The following is a 13,567-nucleotide window of genomic DNA, read 5'->3' on the forward strand; positions in this document are numbered from 1 at the left end:
AGCGTAAACCAGTATATGGAAAACTCGTAGGCACCGGATCAGTGATGGATAATTATGCCGGATGCGGTTCATCATGTAATAGTCATAACATAGGGTGACACAGAACTAGCTCCAATTCATCAATGTAATGTAGGCATGTATTCCGTATATAGTCATATGTGCTTATGGAAAAGAACTTGCATGCCATCTTTTGTCCTACCCTCCCGTGGCAGCGGGGTCCTATTGGAAACTAGTACAATGCCCATGCGTTGCCACGGGCTCTTGAAATATTTTGCAAGAGTTATATAAAAACAATGCATGTTAAATTTCACACGTCATACAACATAACACAGACATCGCGTAAGATACATAGTGGGAGAAACCCAGCCTCCTCAGACTTTAGCGCTTCCTGGCCATTGGATCTGGCTCTTGGTACATTTTGGACCGTCGGATCAAGCCCCCGGTTGATCCCATTCGTCGGATCAAAACTGAGCACTATAGATCGAAACCATGTTAAAACTGGGCTACCAACTCATGTTATTCCGGTGCCCCGCCAAGGGCATTATTGTAATTTCATCAACAGGTATAAAAAGCCCGACGCGCCTCTCCTATCCCAAATCTAGCCGCCGCATCGCCCCGTTCCAGTTCTCCCGTCCGCTGCTCGCGGTGCTCCTTGCCACGCCTCCGCCGCTCGCCGTGCTGCTCGCCCTTCCTGTCTCGCCGCCGCTCCCTCCTTTTCCTCCATCGCCAGGAGAGGCCGCCGCTCGCCGTGCTCTCCGTCCTTCCTGTCTCACCGCCCTCCCTCCATCTCCTCCATCGCCAGGAGAGGCTCAGCCTCGCTCGGGCCGCTGCTCCCCGGTCGAGTTTGTGTGCCTGCATCGTCAGGAGGAGCAGAGGTTGTGGCTCGCGTATCTGCTCCTCCATGGACTGCAGCACAGATGGGGGAAGACGTACAACCCGTTCTCTGTGTCCCTGGCGTCATCGCTACCGCCTCTTCTCCACTTCCTCTGGTGCTCATCGCAGGTTTTTTTCTTGAACAGATTGTAAACCCTATATGTCCTGTTTGTTGTTTTGAAGATGGGTTGGTTGATGCAATCTGTCTATCTTGGAACTCAGGCTGCAAACCTTTAGATGGGTGTGGTAATGAACTTTTCCTTTCCTTAGCATTTCATTTTCCTCTTGTTTTTAGTTATTTCGAGTAGCGCTTTGCCTTATCTAATTGTTTGACCACGCTTAAAGCATTTATCGTGTGATATTAGGCCACATTTGAAGAAAAACATAGGCACTATTTTGACTTCCATCGGAGAAGTGGCTAATTGCCTTTATAGGAGGTCAGTAGAAAGCAATCAATTACTATATCATTAAAACAATAACAGAAGTGTTCTTCATCATGGTGGTTCGGTTGAACTGTTCTGATGGTAGTTTCCTTGGGTCAATTGAAGGTAACCTGAGTTTTTATAACCCGTTTTTGTGTCTTGTATTGATATTTTCCTTGTGTGACCCCACCAAAAGATATCTCGATGCAACTATTTTCTAATCTAAACATAGATGACTTTTAGCAGGCTCTTAGTTTTCATGCACTTAGCAGGAATGCTACTTTTTTACTTGGTTTGATAAAATAACTACATCGAAGATATATAGATTTCTTGTCTTACTCAATGCGTTCTATAATGATGAAAGCCTCTTCTATTTCCAGGCTCCTGAGCTCCTTTATAGGTCTATATATTGCTGTGAAGCTTGTGGTTGGCATGCTTTTTCAAGGTCTGATATCCTATAATCTTAGCATGCAACCATTTTTGGAGGGACTCAAGTTTGAACTGACTGATTTCTTCTAGCGTTCAATTCTTGTGAGGGTGGAGTTGGAGAAGGTGGGGCATCGAACAAGAGCCAGTTGCAGCATCCACGACCTCCTTGTCCATGGCCAATCGTGCAAGATTGACCAGGTTGCGGGGTTTGGTCAGCAGTGGTTGTAGCACACTGAAGTGGAGGAGCAGTGTTGTCGCCGATCATGGATTCAAGGTAGTTTCTGATTTTCTCTCCTGTTGTGGTGGTCCTGCAGGTTACTATTTACATGATGCGTTGGTCACAGTTGGTGTCGTACTTGTGTGTTTGCTAATGCCTCTGCTACAACATGAGATGTGTTAATGTAGTGTTTATTAAGGTTTGGTCAGCATGCTGAATAAGTCCAATATCAATCTGTTTATGATCATGAGAGTTATGTAAGGATAGGGAGAGACACTGAGGCAAAAGGCACATGTACATGCTCCTTATTACTTATCAGAAACATTTTCCTAGGAATGCCGGCCAGCGCAGCCTCTTGTCGCCAAGGTCATTGTTGAGCCAACTTATTTGTTTCATAGGCTTGTTGTCCTACACTACATGTTTCTGCTTATCTACTCGCCCATTGCATAGAAATATATGTTTCTCTCCAAGCTCTATGATGCTTGGTTTTTTTAGTGTGTACTTTCCTTGCATAGTTCTGAGCGTCAGGTCTAATGTGTAGCCAAACTGTACATCTTTGAGATCTTGGTTCTAAATTGTCATTTCAGAGAAATGATATCTTTTCATTTATAATTGTTGTTTTAAGAAATGTTATTAGGGTCGTTGGTTCCATTGAAATATAGATCCTACTGGGCAATTCAAATCTTAGCGAGTATGACATTTCACTTTTAGGAACGATTGCTCTCAGCTTCTTCCAAGTTGAATTTGACTAAAATGTGAGTGTCATGTTACTTAAATGATCACCAGAATTTTCTTTCCTTGCAATGCCAACTGTTGCTGGTTTTCATTCTTCTTGGTTCTTTCTAAATTTATTCTAAAGGTAGTAAATTGTTTTCTTATTGTTGCATGTTGGTCAGGCCGGCCCTACACCTCTCTTGTCATCTAGGTACCTATGGTGCTCACAGTGGTCACCCGGATCATGGTGGGGATAGTCTGTGGCCAGGCCACGAAATCGATGCCGGCGACCCGGCGTATCCACTACAGCCTAAGGTATTTCCTTACCTTGCGTCCCCAAGCCCAACGCCTATCCTCACATGCAATAGCTAAAATTCATGTGCGTCTCTACTTCAAATGAAAGGATCCATGCTATAGAAATAAACTGCTTTAATTCATGTCCCTTAGATGTATATGCACCAACAGAACCATAGAGTAGTACTTGCTTAGAGAGCTAGACCAATGCTATGTAAAAGGTGATTTACAAAGATCTCTGTCCTGAAAGCTTTAATGGTATTTTGTATGGTTTGAAGTACAATTTCAAATTAGGCACCTGAATTTGCCTCAGTTTAGAGTACACTTCTCCTAGATCTTAGGTGAACAATCTTGAAGAATAGTGTTTGATTCTTGAAAAATCATATGAATTTAATTATGGTTTGAAGAAACATATGAACTTCTTTATGGTTTGAAGAAACATATGAATTTCTTAGATAATCATGGTTCTGATTTTTTACTCTCACCCCACAAACAAGACAACTAATAATGCTAACAGTTCATGTGATGATCCGTTAATCATCACATAGCAGAAATCAATGGTTCCTATTGTGCTTTGTATTTCTATTATGTCATTGTACTTCTTAGTTTGGCTGTGAAGACCTCAGCTATACTTCATTGTACTTCCTATCTGAGGATCCAAAGGTAGCTAAATCATGGGAATGTAAAATTGCATATTTATCTATATGGGTGTGGATTATTAATTTATTATATTTCATTGTGATTTAGAAAGTGTAATTTCAGTGACATGCGGTTGTAATTAGTTAACCAAATAACCCCCAGACGTTGTTAATCTGAAGGCAAATTACACAGTCCTCTCTTAATACTACCGTTGCATCATATGAGATAAGTTACTCCAGTTGTACATAGGTATCCATCCTTTTCCTGCTCAAGTATCAAGTGGATCATATGTTGCCCTAACCTACATCATCTTTTCTTGCAGGTAGTTTCTTCATTTAGCTGCATACTTATTTGGATCTCTCAGTTGTTAAGTGCAATCTTTTCTACTTATTCTCTACAGGCACAGTGTTACTGGTTTGTTTTCAATCTCAACATGCCATCTATCTGAATTTTGTACAGCTTGCATAGTGGCTAAGTTCATGAGCTAATTCTAATATTATCTATAGAGCTTCCATATTATCATTAGGATGATGAAGCCTGTCAAGTATTGTCCACTACTAATTGCACTAGCTTCACCTTAGAACTTGGAAAGAGGAAGTAGAGTTATCAATAATGATCAGTTATAAAGTACCGTAGATATTGATGTTTCTAGAGCATCGTTTCCAATTGTATGTTATCTCATTGTGTTTATGAGCAGATACAACATCTCCTATAACACTTATTCTTACACTTGCTGGTATGAATTGCCTGACTATATTTATAGAATCTATGTCTTTATGTTTTGTACTATTTGATGCAAATCAGTTTTCCTCGGCAAACATTGTGCCTAGCTTTTGGTACAAATTTTGCCCTTATGATCTGTAGTGAAATTGCGGTTATCCTGGGCAACAGCTATAGTTCGCTTTTGGTACATATTTAATCTGTATGCCCTATACTAAAATCAGTTATCTTGGGCAGAAACTATACCTTGCTCTTGATAGATCTTTGTAGTGTTTGTGATATATATTGAACACATTTATTCTAAGCGGTTATTCTAATTTATTTTGGTTAAATGCTTTGTTATGTTGAGGGTTTAGACGCTGAGGTCACTATGCTGAGCCAGGCAACGCACGCCAAGGCGAGCTTCCGATCTAGTAATTAATTAATAACTGAAGTCCACTTCACTTGCGATGCCCATGAACTTGGTTTTCTTGGGGGCAGACATGATTGATACGATGACTGTAATATCTCTAGGGGTATAAACATAGATTGTCGACATGATACAAAAATGAGCCAAATTAGTGGAATACAAAAGGTAATATGACAAAGGAAAGACCGATAATAATATTGAAAAATACCTTGTGCGATAACATTTAAATTGGCATTTTTTGGGTTTGTTATGAGATATCACCGTTTCCGCATCATTATGTTGTAAAAAAACTCGTGAATTTTCGGCCCCTTTCAACGACGTCGCTTCAGAACCCTTGTCGATGGATTCTTTTTGTGCATCTCCAAAATCCATATATATGTCTCCTGTATTTGAGAAAAAAATATATAAAAAATACACACTTTGTATTATCATGTTTAACATACATACAAAGAATGATTAGCTACATGCACCTCCTCTCGTGGTGTTTCAGTCCGGTTTGTCATTGTTACATCAGTGCGTATGTCGGAATCCATCACTTTCTATCTCTCATGAAATATAAACGCTATTTTATACTGCATCATATAAACATATATAATGTATAATAATAATAATAAAATGAAACTAACACAACTGTTTTATTTTGTAAAAAAGAACAGCTTTTTCATATTATTAAAAAAGATGTCGCATTTCTCTCGTGGAAAGCAACCAACAATAATGTTCATATATAAATAAGTACTCATCTAAAATTTCCTAAATCATTTTAAATTATTTATATAGGCTATGGAAAATTGTCCAACAAAAGATAAAAACATGCAAGCAAACCAACATAAACCAAGTATATTCGGTTTCTTCTCTCAATATTTTTTGTGATACTCTCAATATATCTAAAAAGTATATAAAATATTTATTTGTATGAACCAAGTTTAATATATATACATTTTTTTTGAGGTATATACTTTATTTATCTATTTCTTTTCGTAGAGCAAACGTTGCCGATCCAAAGCCCAAATTAGCTATCCAGCACGGCCCAACCAGCACCCAATCTAAGCCTAAAAAATTAGGAATTCCGAAAAAAAAGTTTATTTCGTTCGGCACCGAACGGAACGCAACCTTATCTCCCCCAGTACTCTCTCCTCTCCTCTCCACTCACTCAACCTCTCTCGACCCTCTCCCGGTCTCCCCTCCCCCGCCCCATCCGCTGTGCGTGACCACAAGCTCCTGCCGCAACCGCGCGACTCTGCCCGCCGACCACCGCATCCGTCGCATGCATCGGCGGTTGCCGCACGACGAAGGTCATGGCTGGTCCCACGACGGCCTCGGCTGGAGGAGGACGATAGGTCCATAGTGACGGACGCTCAAGTAAGAGGAGCGGCCCAATGGCGGCGGCCTCGAGCACGGGGATAAGTGCAGGCTGGGGATGCAGGAGAGGTGCAGCGCGGGGTTTGGAGCTCCCACGAGCTGGGTGTGGCGCATCCGACGGCGACAGACACAGGGACGCGTTGATCCGGGTGTGGGTGCTCAATTCGGTCCCGTTCTGGCCGGATCCGCGGCGGTGCTCATCTCTGGCGAGGTGGCCTGTGACTCGCGGGACGACGGCGGCGCAAGACCACAGGAGGGGCTCATCTCATGGGACAGGGGCGCGAGGTCTTGTTGGCTTCGGTTGCTGGTGGCTTGACGCAGGGGTGGCCGGGGTCCGACGCCATGGAGGCTCTTCGAGGACGAGGAAGTAGACAGCGACGACAACTTTGAGGCCGGCGGGGGCGCCGTCTCCGCGTTCGATGGTCGGGGTCCAACGCGGCCGCCGTTGGCTCCATCCCCTACAGGTAATTCCCCTGAATTTTACCCCTTGAAATTGCCATGATTATCCCATGGAGAGGCACAACCTTTTTCTTTTTGAGATTCAGAGTAGTAAAGCTACTCTGCTGAAACCACAAATTCAGAGATCATAAGCGGGTGAGGCAGTCCGGTACGTCAGCAATCCTCTCCTGGTCTTCCGAATTCCTGGCCAACGCTCCAAGCCCATCAGCAAGGGCATTGCACAATCTCCCCACACTACTGATACTATGATCCGAGAAGTCTGTCGGTGCTTGCTTGATGTCTCTTAGCAGTCCATAGTAGGGGGAGAGGGACTGCTTCCCTGTCATCAGTTCCTTAATCCGAATTTGGCAGTCAAGTTCCAAAATCACGGGGCTCCTGTAAATCCTCGAGAGTGCGTGCAACCAAATAAGGGTTGCTTTTTCTTCAGCCTCCTCAACACTACGGCTAGGTGACGTATTCTGACAGATAGAAATAACAACATGCCCTCTGCTGTCCCTTGCGACAGCACCTGCAGAATATTCACCCGTTTCCTCCAAGTACGAGGCTATAGAATTTACTTTGATTGATCCCAAGGCCGGCCCTGTCCAATGCAAGTGTTGCGTGGTGGGGCAGCGTGGCTGCTGTCGTGGTCGCATCGGTAGGAATGCTCGTGGGCGAAGAGGGCGCGTTGGCGATTGCCGGAGAGAGGGGAGCGGTGCTGGGTCTTGAGAGAGACAAGAGACGTGGGCGGCGGAGGCGGTGGTGTGGGGATCGAGTTGAGCAAGCGAGAGAGGAGGGAGACACGCGAGTGCGTAGGCCTCTCTGGTGTAGCGATTTTTTGTTTCTGTGATTGCGGGGTGCGGATATCATGTTGTCTATTTCCTTTTTAACGAAGGCATTTGAGGGTGGGGAATTGTTTTTAGTTCGATGGAGGGGTTGGGTATCAGATGTTTGGGTAAGTATTGATTCTGTCCAGATATGTCGGGAGAGAATAGATGCAGCAGTTTTTCTATATTAGTGAATGAAACCAGTTAAGCATTGGACAATGCATATCCTTGTTCTGAAACATTGCTACATGCATTTTTCACTCCTCTGAGATCACTTCCTCTGAAAACAAACAGAGTACTATAGGAACCCTGATAAGGTTGTTTTAGATTCAATTTAAATCACACCCTGAAAGCAGGCATGGCATTTGACTATATGGGCATTAATCTCCAGCAAAATACAATGCTCCTGTAATAGAAGGCTTTAACTCAAGATTAATGTAAACAAGAACGCAAGCCGAGTTCACCTAAACAACGACTAAAATAATACTCCCACTGTCCCAAAATAAGTGTCTCAAGCTTAGTACAACTTTGTACTAAAGTTAGTACAAAGTTGAGACACTTATTTTGTGACGGAGGGAGTAGAAGACAATAAATCAGAACTTCCTATTGGGTTTTAGGCAATCAAGTTCAGGTGTAAACGACAACCACATGCATGCAGTAACTAAAGCAAGATCATCATGTGCCTATTCATTGTCAGTCTGAGGTGAGGAAAATGGAACAATGTAGGCATAACTGATAATGCCGTTTTTAAATTGATCACTTGGCCTTCTTTTTAGGCATAAAATAGATGGGCTTGTCAATGTGAAATGCACATATGTGAAATCTGGACATTTGCTATGTCTTTTGTTGTTCTGATGCATGCAAATCTGTTCAGAAGCATATATATTATGCTTTGCTTTGCTGACATTCTATTTTGAACAACGGTTTGCTACAGTTATCATGCAGATAAGAGAACCAAAAACTACCACATTGATATCTGCTTCAGGAAAAATGGTAAGGCCAAGTTCATGTACATCTGATGCAGAATATGTTCTTTTGTAGTTTGATTATCTAATGATGTTGGAGCTGATACTGTACGCGCATATGAGTAGATATTCATGTTGTAGTCAGCTAAGTGTTGAAATTCAATGCAGATTCCCCATGGACACTAAGTGTTTGGGGTTCACTACATATTTTTCTTATTATCTACATGTCAGAATTAAATCTTTTTAATCAGTAGAAAGTCCCTCTATTCAGCCATTGAAAAGTTAAGCAAAGATTTGTCGAGATTGGATTGATACTATACTTCAATTAAAATTCCTTGGGTATTAGTTGATTCCATTCACCTTAATGGAAACCTGCAAAAATGTTTTGATTCAGTGGCCTTTGTTAACATTTTACAGGAAAGTGAATTTGATAGTTATACCAGGGAGTTATTGTCTTAGTGGTCTTATCCTCCTAATTACATACTGATGCAAAGTATACCGTTGCTGTGTTATCAGGTTTGCACTGGAGCAAAAAGTGAACAGCAATGTAAACTCGCAGCTAGAAAGGTATTGCCTAGCTTTATTTCCTTTCATACATATCAGAGGTGAAAGGTTCAGAAATTGTAAATGTTTTCTACTTTCATTATGCTCTTATATCCAGAAGCTTGGCTTTCCTGCAAAATTCAAACTTTGAACTGAAATAAAACTTTGCTTTTTGGGAACCATGTGATCAAGTTAGATGAGATACCACGTGATGAGGTTACATATAATGAAATACATGATAGTGTACTGATATGAACAGGGCTTTGCGTTTATTGATCAAGTGAAAATGAGATGAATAAGCATCAACCTTGATGAGTCATGATCTTATTAGCAGTTTAAGAAATAAAAGGGAAAAGGAAATTACTATATATATTGACCTTTTTAGAGCGAGTGAAAAAATAGTGCTGATAAAATATACAAACCATATGCCCACCTTTTAGTGCATGTTTGTCATGGTTTACTCAGGCATATGAAAATGAAGATGTGTGTTGCATGTGCAAACTTTATTTGGAAGTATCTTTTTTTGTGTGTGGCCGTGGATTCTAGATAAGCATCACACTGATTCAAAACATTCTTTCAGGTCAAATATTTGACGATGTTTTCTTCTCCCAACCTGGCAAGGTATTGTACTACCTACATGCATCACTAGAAGGTGTGATTTTGCTGTCGATGGTTCTACTTGGTACTGATTGACATACATACATTGTTGGAACGTGAAACATGTAGTCAAGGAATAATCTTTGCAACGAACAAAAGTGCATATATAGAGTGCACCCTTTCCATTCTGGTGCGTTAAATATAGGTTCTTAACAGATGTCTCTTTGTCATAATGTGGATATTTGAACATGCGATGGATGTATGATATATGTGTAAGCTGTGTTCAAATAATACCTCGTTGTCTAGGGATCAGCGCCGGCTCAGGGTTCCTGAAGGGGATCGTCGCCGGATCATGGACGTGACCTCAAAGGGTTCAGCGGCGGATCAGGGGATCGGCGTGCAGCTCTAGAAGGGGATCGCCGCCTCCATCCTGAATGTGATCGGCGGTGGGTTCTAAACGGATCGGCGACGTATCCTCAAGCGGATCTTGATGTGCGAGGGCGGCAGCGAAGGGATGGAGGGCGGCCGCGAACGAGGGCAGTGAGTCGGGCGTAGTCAGGCGTGCGAGTGGAGGGCAGGAGAGTCGTGCGTGCGATTGGTTTAGGTGTTTTTTTCGCTGGTTAATTTTTGTATGTTTTTTTCGTTGGTTAATTTTCGTAGGTTCTTTTTCCTTCGCTTGTAGATGGGTGCGACGGGAGGTGCGGCCCTATACTGCATGGGGGCATCGGGACGTGTTTTTTTGGTTTGACGCGGCTAACAGTGAGGTGGGATGAGGGACGAAAAAAAAACCATGATAGGTGGGACAAAAATTAACCGCGGAGACTACCAACTGAGACATTAGGAGTAGAGATCCCTACTAAAATGGATAAAATAAAGGACTGATACTACAGATGTAGGCATTCTTCATCTCTACTAAAATATATTCTTCATCATGTGGTTATTCACCTGTAATAAATCACCCTGCATACCTACCTGCTTTTCTTCTGTCACAACTCACATTCATAAGCAGTCTTACTTTTTAGGCGAGCTCTGTCTTTTACTATTCTCTTTATCTGCATTTTTTCTTGACTCGGCACATTTACTTTTTTCGGTTATACCTTTGTACTATACTGAATCTAGGAAATATAAAGTAGATGAATGATGTGTTTATTCCTGTGTATACTATTTGACCTTCAATTATGTTTGCTTTCAGGAGTAAGAAGTCAGTTGGAGTGAGAAGTGAGACAAGTACCATGAGCTCAAGTGATTCATTCACCAAGCTGGTAAACGCATAAACTTCAAAAAAATCATCTCAATAAGGTATGCAAGTAATTTATTGGGTGTTTGAATTGCCACATTTTGGGTTTTGTTTTCAGTCCATTATATATTCTAGAGACAAACTTCATCTCAGGATCAGATTCGCGTAAAGTAATTTGCAATGTTTATTCGATTTTGTGCATGACAAGGGGCAAGTAGAATTTTTTCTGTATGCACTTAGCAAGATTAAAATAACAGGCACAAAGTGAATCAAGTGTGTTCAACAAGCAATTTAAAAGTGAAAGTAGATAAACAACTTACTGATCCACATAGAAGAGTGCCGAGTATTGAGATTTGATTTGCCGCATTGCAATGGTCCGCTATGGTCCTGCAGTAATATGTGTATGACATCAAAAGGATCTTCAAATCAGTATGTACACTTAACTTATCCATTATAATTCGATATATTATATGAGATAACTTGAACATCTTTAGAAACCAGTGTGAAAAAAATATAGCAGCCAAATCGCATTACAATACTATTACGTGTGGATTTTCATATGCACATTCCCAAATGCTACAAACTTGACCAGAGCCGAAAGCAAGGAAATGCACATCACAGTTGCAATGACACTAGGAGAAGCCTCTCCACATCTGCATGTTGAGAGACTTGAGCTATTAATTTTGCAGGCACTCCACACAAGCACATGCATGTTAAGTGAGAGTATACATTATCATTTTGGGTATGATCGAATGGAAATACCTGTTCATGTCATCCTCTGATCCACTGATCCAAATCATCCTGCAAAGCTCATGCATAATGGTTTAGAAAATAAGGTATAGATGCTCAAAGGACAAGATTGATAGCTAACAAATAGTTGATGCTTACAATTAGCCTGTGGTCTCCTCCTCCAACATGTGTTTCCTGTTTGAGCGTTGTGAAAGGTCAGGAGGTCCAGGCAGGTCAAGGCGATGGCGACCTTTGACTTTGGAAATGCAAAGCCCCTCTCGGTGGCCCTCTCCACAACATCATCCAACATATTGACGTTTAGCTGACAGAAAGGAACTATACACATTTAGCTAGGAAATCTAGGAACAAGAAAATAGACCGGTCGGCATGTATGATTAAGGATAAAGAATGCACTAACTTTCAAACTGTTTTGATGCCTGACCACATATATTGTCAACATGGAAATTCTGGTTTCTGAAATCAGTTTCCTTGCTCAGTAGAACACCTATTATGAAATATGTTTGTTCTAGAGCTGAGTGTAGACATCACTTTTGTTAACCGTGATGCTATAATACTCGGGAAAATTGTGTTATTAGGAAAATGGTCAAGGCATATAGCTCCATCTATGCTCCCATAGACATAAGATGATGAGACTATTATAAACAAATTCATCTTGTTTTCTGCAGTTCTGAAATCTGTAATGCAATGTTTCACTTGTTTGGTCCTCTCTTTTTCATACGATGTTCTTGGTTTGTGTCTTCGACAATGCACAGGCAGTAAACTGCATGCATTACAACCTTAGATTAGTAAGTTGTAACTTTTGCAGCCAATAAAAATATAGGTAATTAACGCAATCAACCTTAGATTAGATGTTTTGTATGTGTCATCAATGCACACACTCACTGGATTATTACTTATTTTGGCCTACAAACTGTTGTTTAAATGTTTATCATGCATCCATCTTCCATTATAATTCTGGTAATCCTTTGCTCCCTTCATTTTAACTAAACCTTTTCTTCAGATCTGTGAAAGCCATATAATTTGCATGCTCCAATTTTAATTTTAACTATAATGGAACAGGTTACTTTTATGGTTTCATTTTAACTTTCATGGAACAGGTTACTTTTCTGGTTTAGTGTATCTTTTTGGACCTACCTTGAACTAAGCGCAGTTGCTTTATTATAAACCATTGATCCAAAATGCATAGTGCATCTTATTGTTCGGCGAAAAACTTTCCTGGTTGACACTATAGCTAAACCATCTTTTCACAAAGCCCTGCTATTCTCTCTGTACATTTGCTTCACTTATTTTGTTGCCTCATTTTGATAATTCGGTTATGGTTGAAAAATGTAAAAAGATTAGTGTCCTGTTTATTGTGTTTCTGTGTGAACTTGTTCTGAACAGCACGTGCTGAACCTTATGGTTTGCAGTTTTTTTAGAGATATGTTTTGCTAAGCTGGAAGCTTGCGAGATCTTCAGATTATCCTAATTGCTTCTACATAGAAGGTGCAGCCATCGCATGGTTTCAAATGTCTCATTGATCCAAAATGCATAGTGCATCTATTTGCTTTCCTGGTTGACACTATAGCTAAACCATTGCTTCACGAAATCATGCTATTCTCTCTGTACATTTGCTTCACTTATTATGTTTGGTCAATTTGTTATTTCGGTTATGGTTGAAAAATGTAAAAAGATTAGCTGTTTTACTTATTCTGAACCTTACGTGCTGCTGTTTTACTCTGCAGTTTTGGTTGGCTGATAGCTTGCAAGATCTTCATATTCTACATAGAAGGTGCAGTGTGATGTGATGCATATGGAACTGGTATTACTTTGCAGTATGGAACTGGCGGTGGGTGTATGAAATGTGATGGCAGTAACATTATACCTAATTTCTTATTAGTTCATGATATGGCTGTTTGGAATGTGATACCTGGACGTGAGTGTCTCTGGCGTGGGATCCTGGACGCCTCTGACAGCGGCTGGTGAAAGGGATAGCCGGATCCTGGACGTCTTCAGCGACGGGTCCTGAAAGGGACCGGCGCCGGATCTTGGAAGCGTTCGGCGGAGGGTCCTCAACTGGACATGCACCGGATCAGTGGAGGCCGGATCAGTGGAGACCAGCGGCGGATCAGTGCCAGGGCGGTGGCGAAGGGAT

The 13,567-nt window shown here is 41.4% G+C and overlaps 1 protein-coding gene across 1 annotated transcript; it reads left to right on the forward strand.

Moving 5' to 3' along the window:
• The first annotated feature begins 6,396 nt into the window (after nt 1–6,396).
• On the forward strand, nt 6,397–13,316 carry LOC123128618 (TATA-box-binding protein 2). Its single transcript, XM_044548669.1, has 6 exons — nt 6,397–6,540; nt 8,276–8,334; nt 8,823–8,873; nt 9,430–9,470; nt 10,639–10,745; nt 13,158–13,316. Exons 2-5 carry the CDS (start codon nt 8,281–8,283, stop codon nt 10,718–10,720), a joined length of 228 nt encoding a protein of 75 aa, XP_044404604.1. The 5' UTR covers nt 6,397–6,540; nt 8,276–8,280; the 3' UTR covers nt 10,721–10,745; nt 13,158–13,316.
• Nucleotides 13,317–13,567: the final 251 nt, after the last annotated feature.

This window comes from Triticum aestivum, chromosome 6A, assembly GCF_018294505.1.
Source record: "Triticum aestivum cultivar Chinese Spring chromosome 6A, IWGSC CS RefSeq v2.1, whole genome shotgun sequence".
Lineage (NCBI taxonomy): Eukaryota > Viridiplantae > Streptophyta > Magnoliopsida > Poales > Poaceae > Triticum > Triticum aestivum.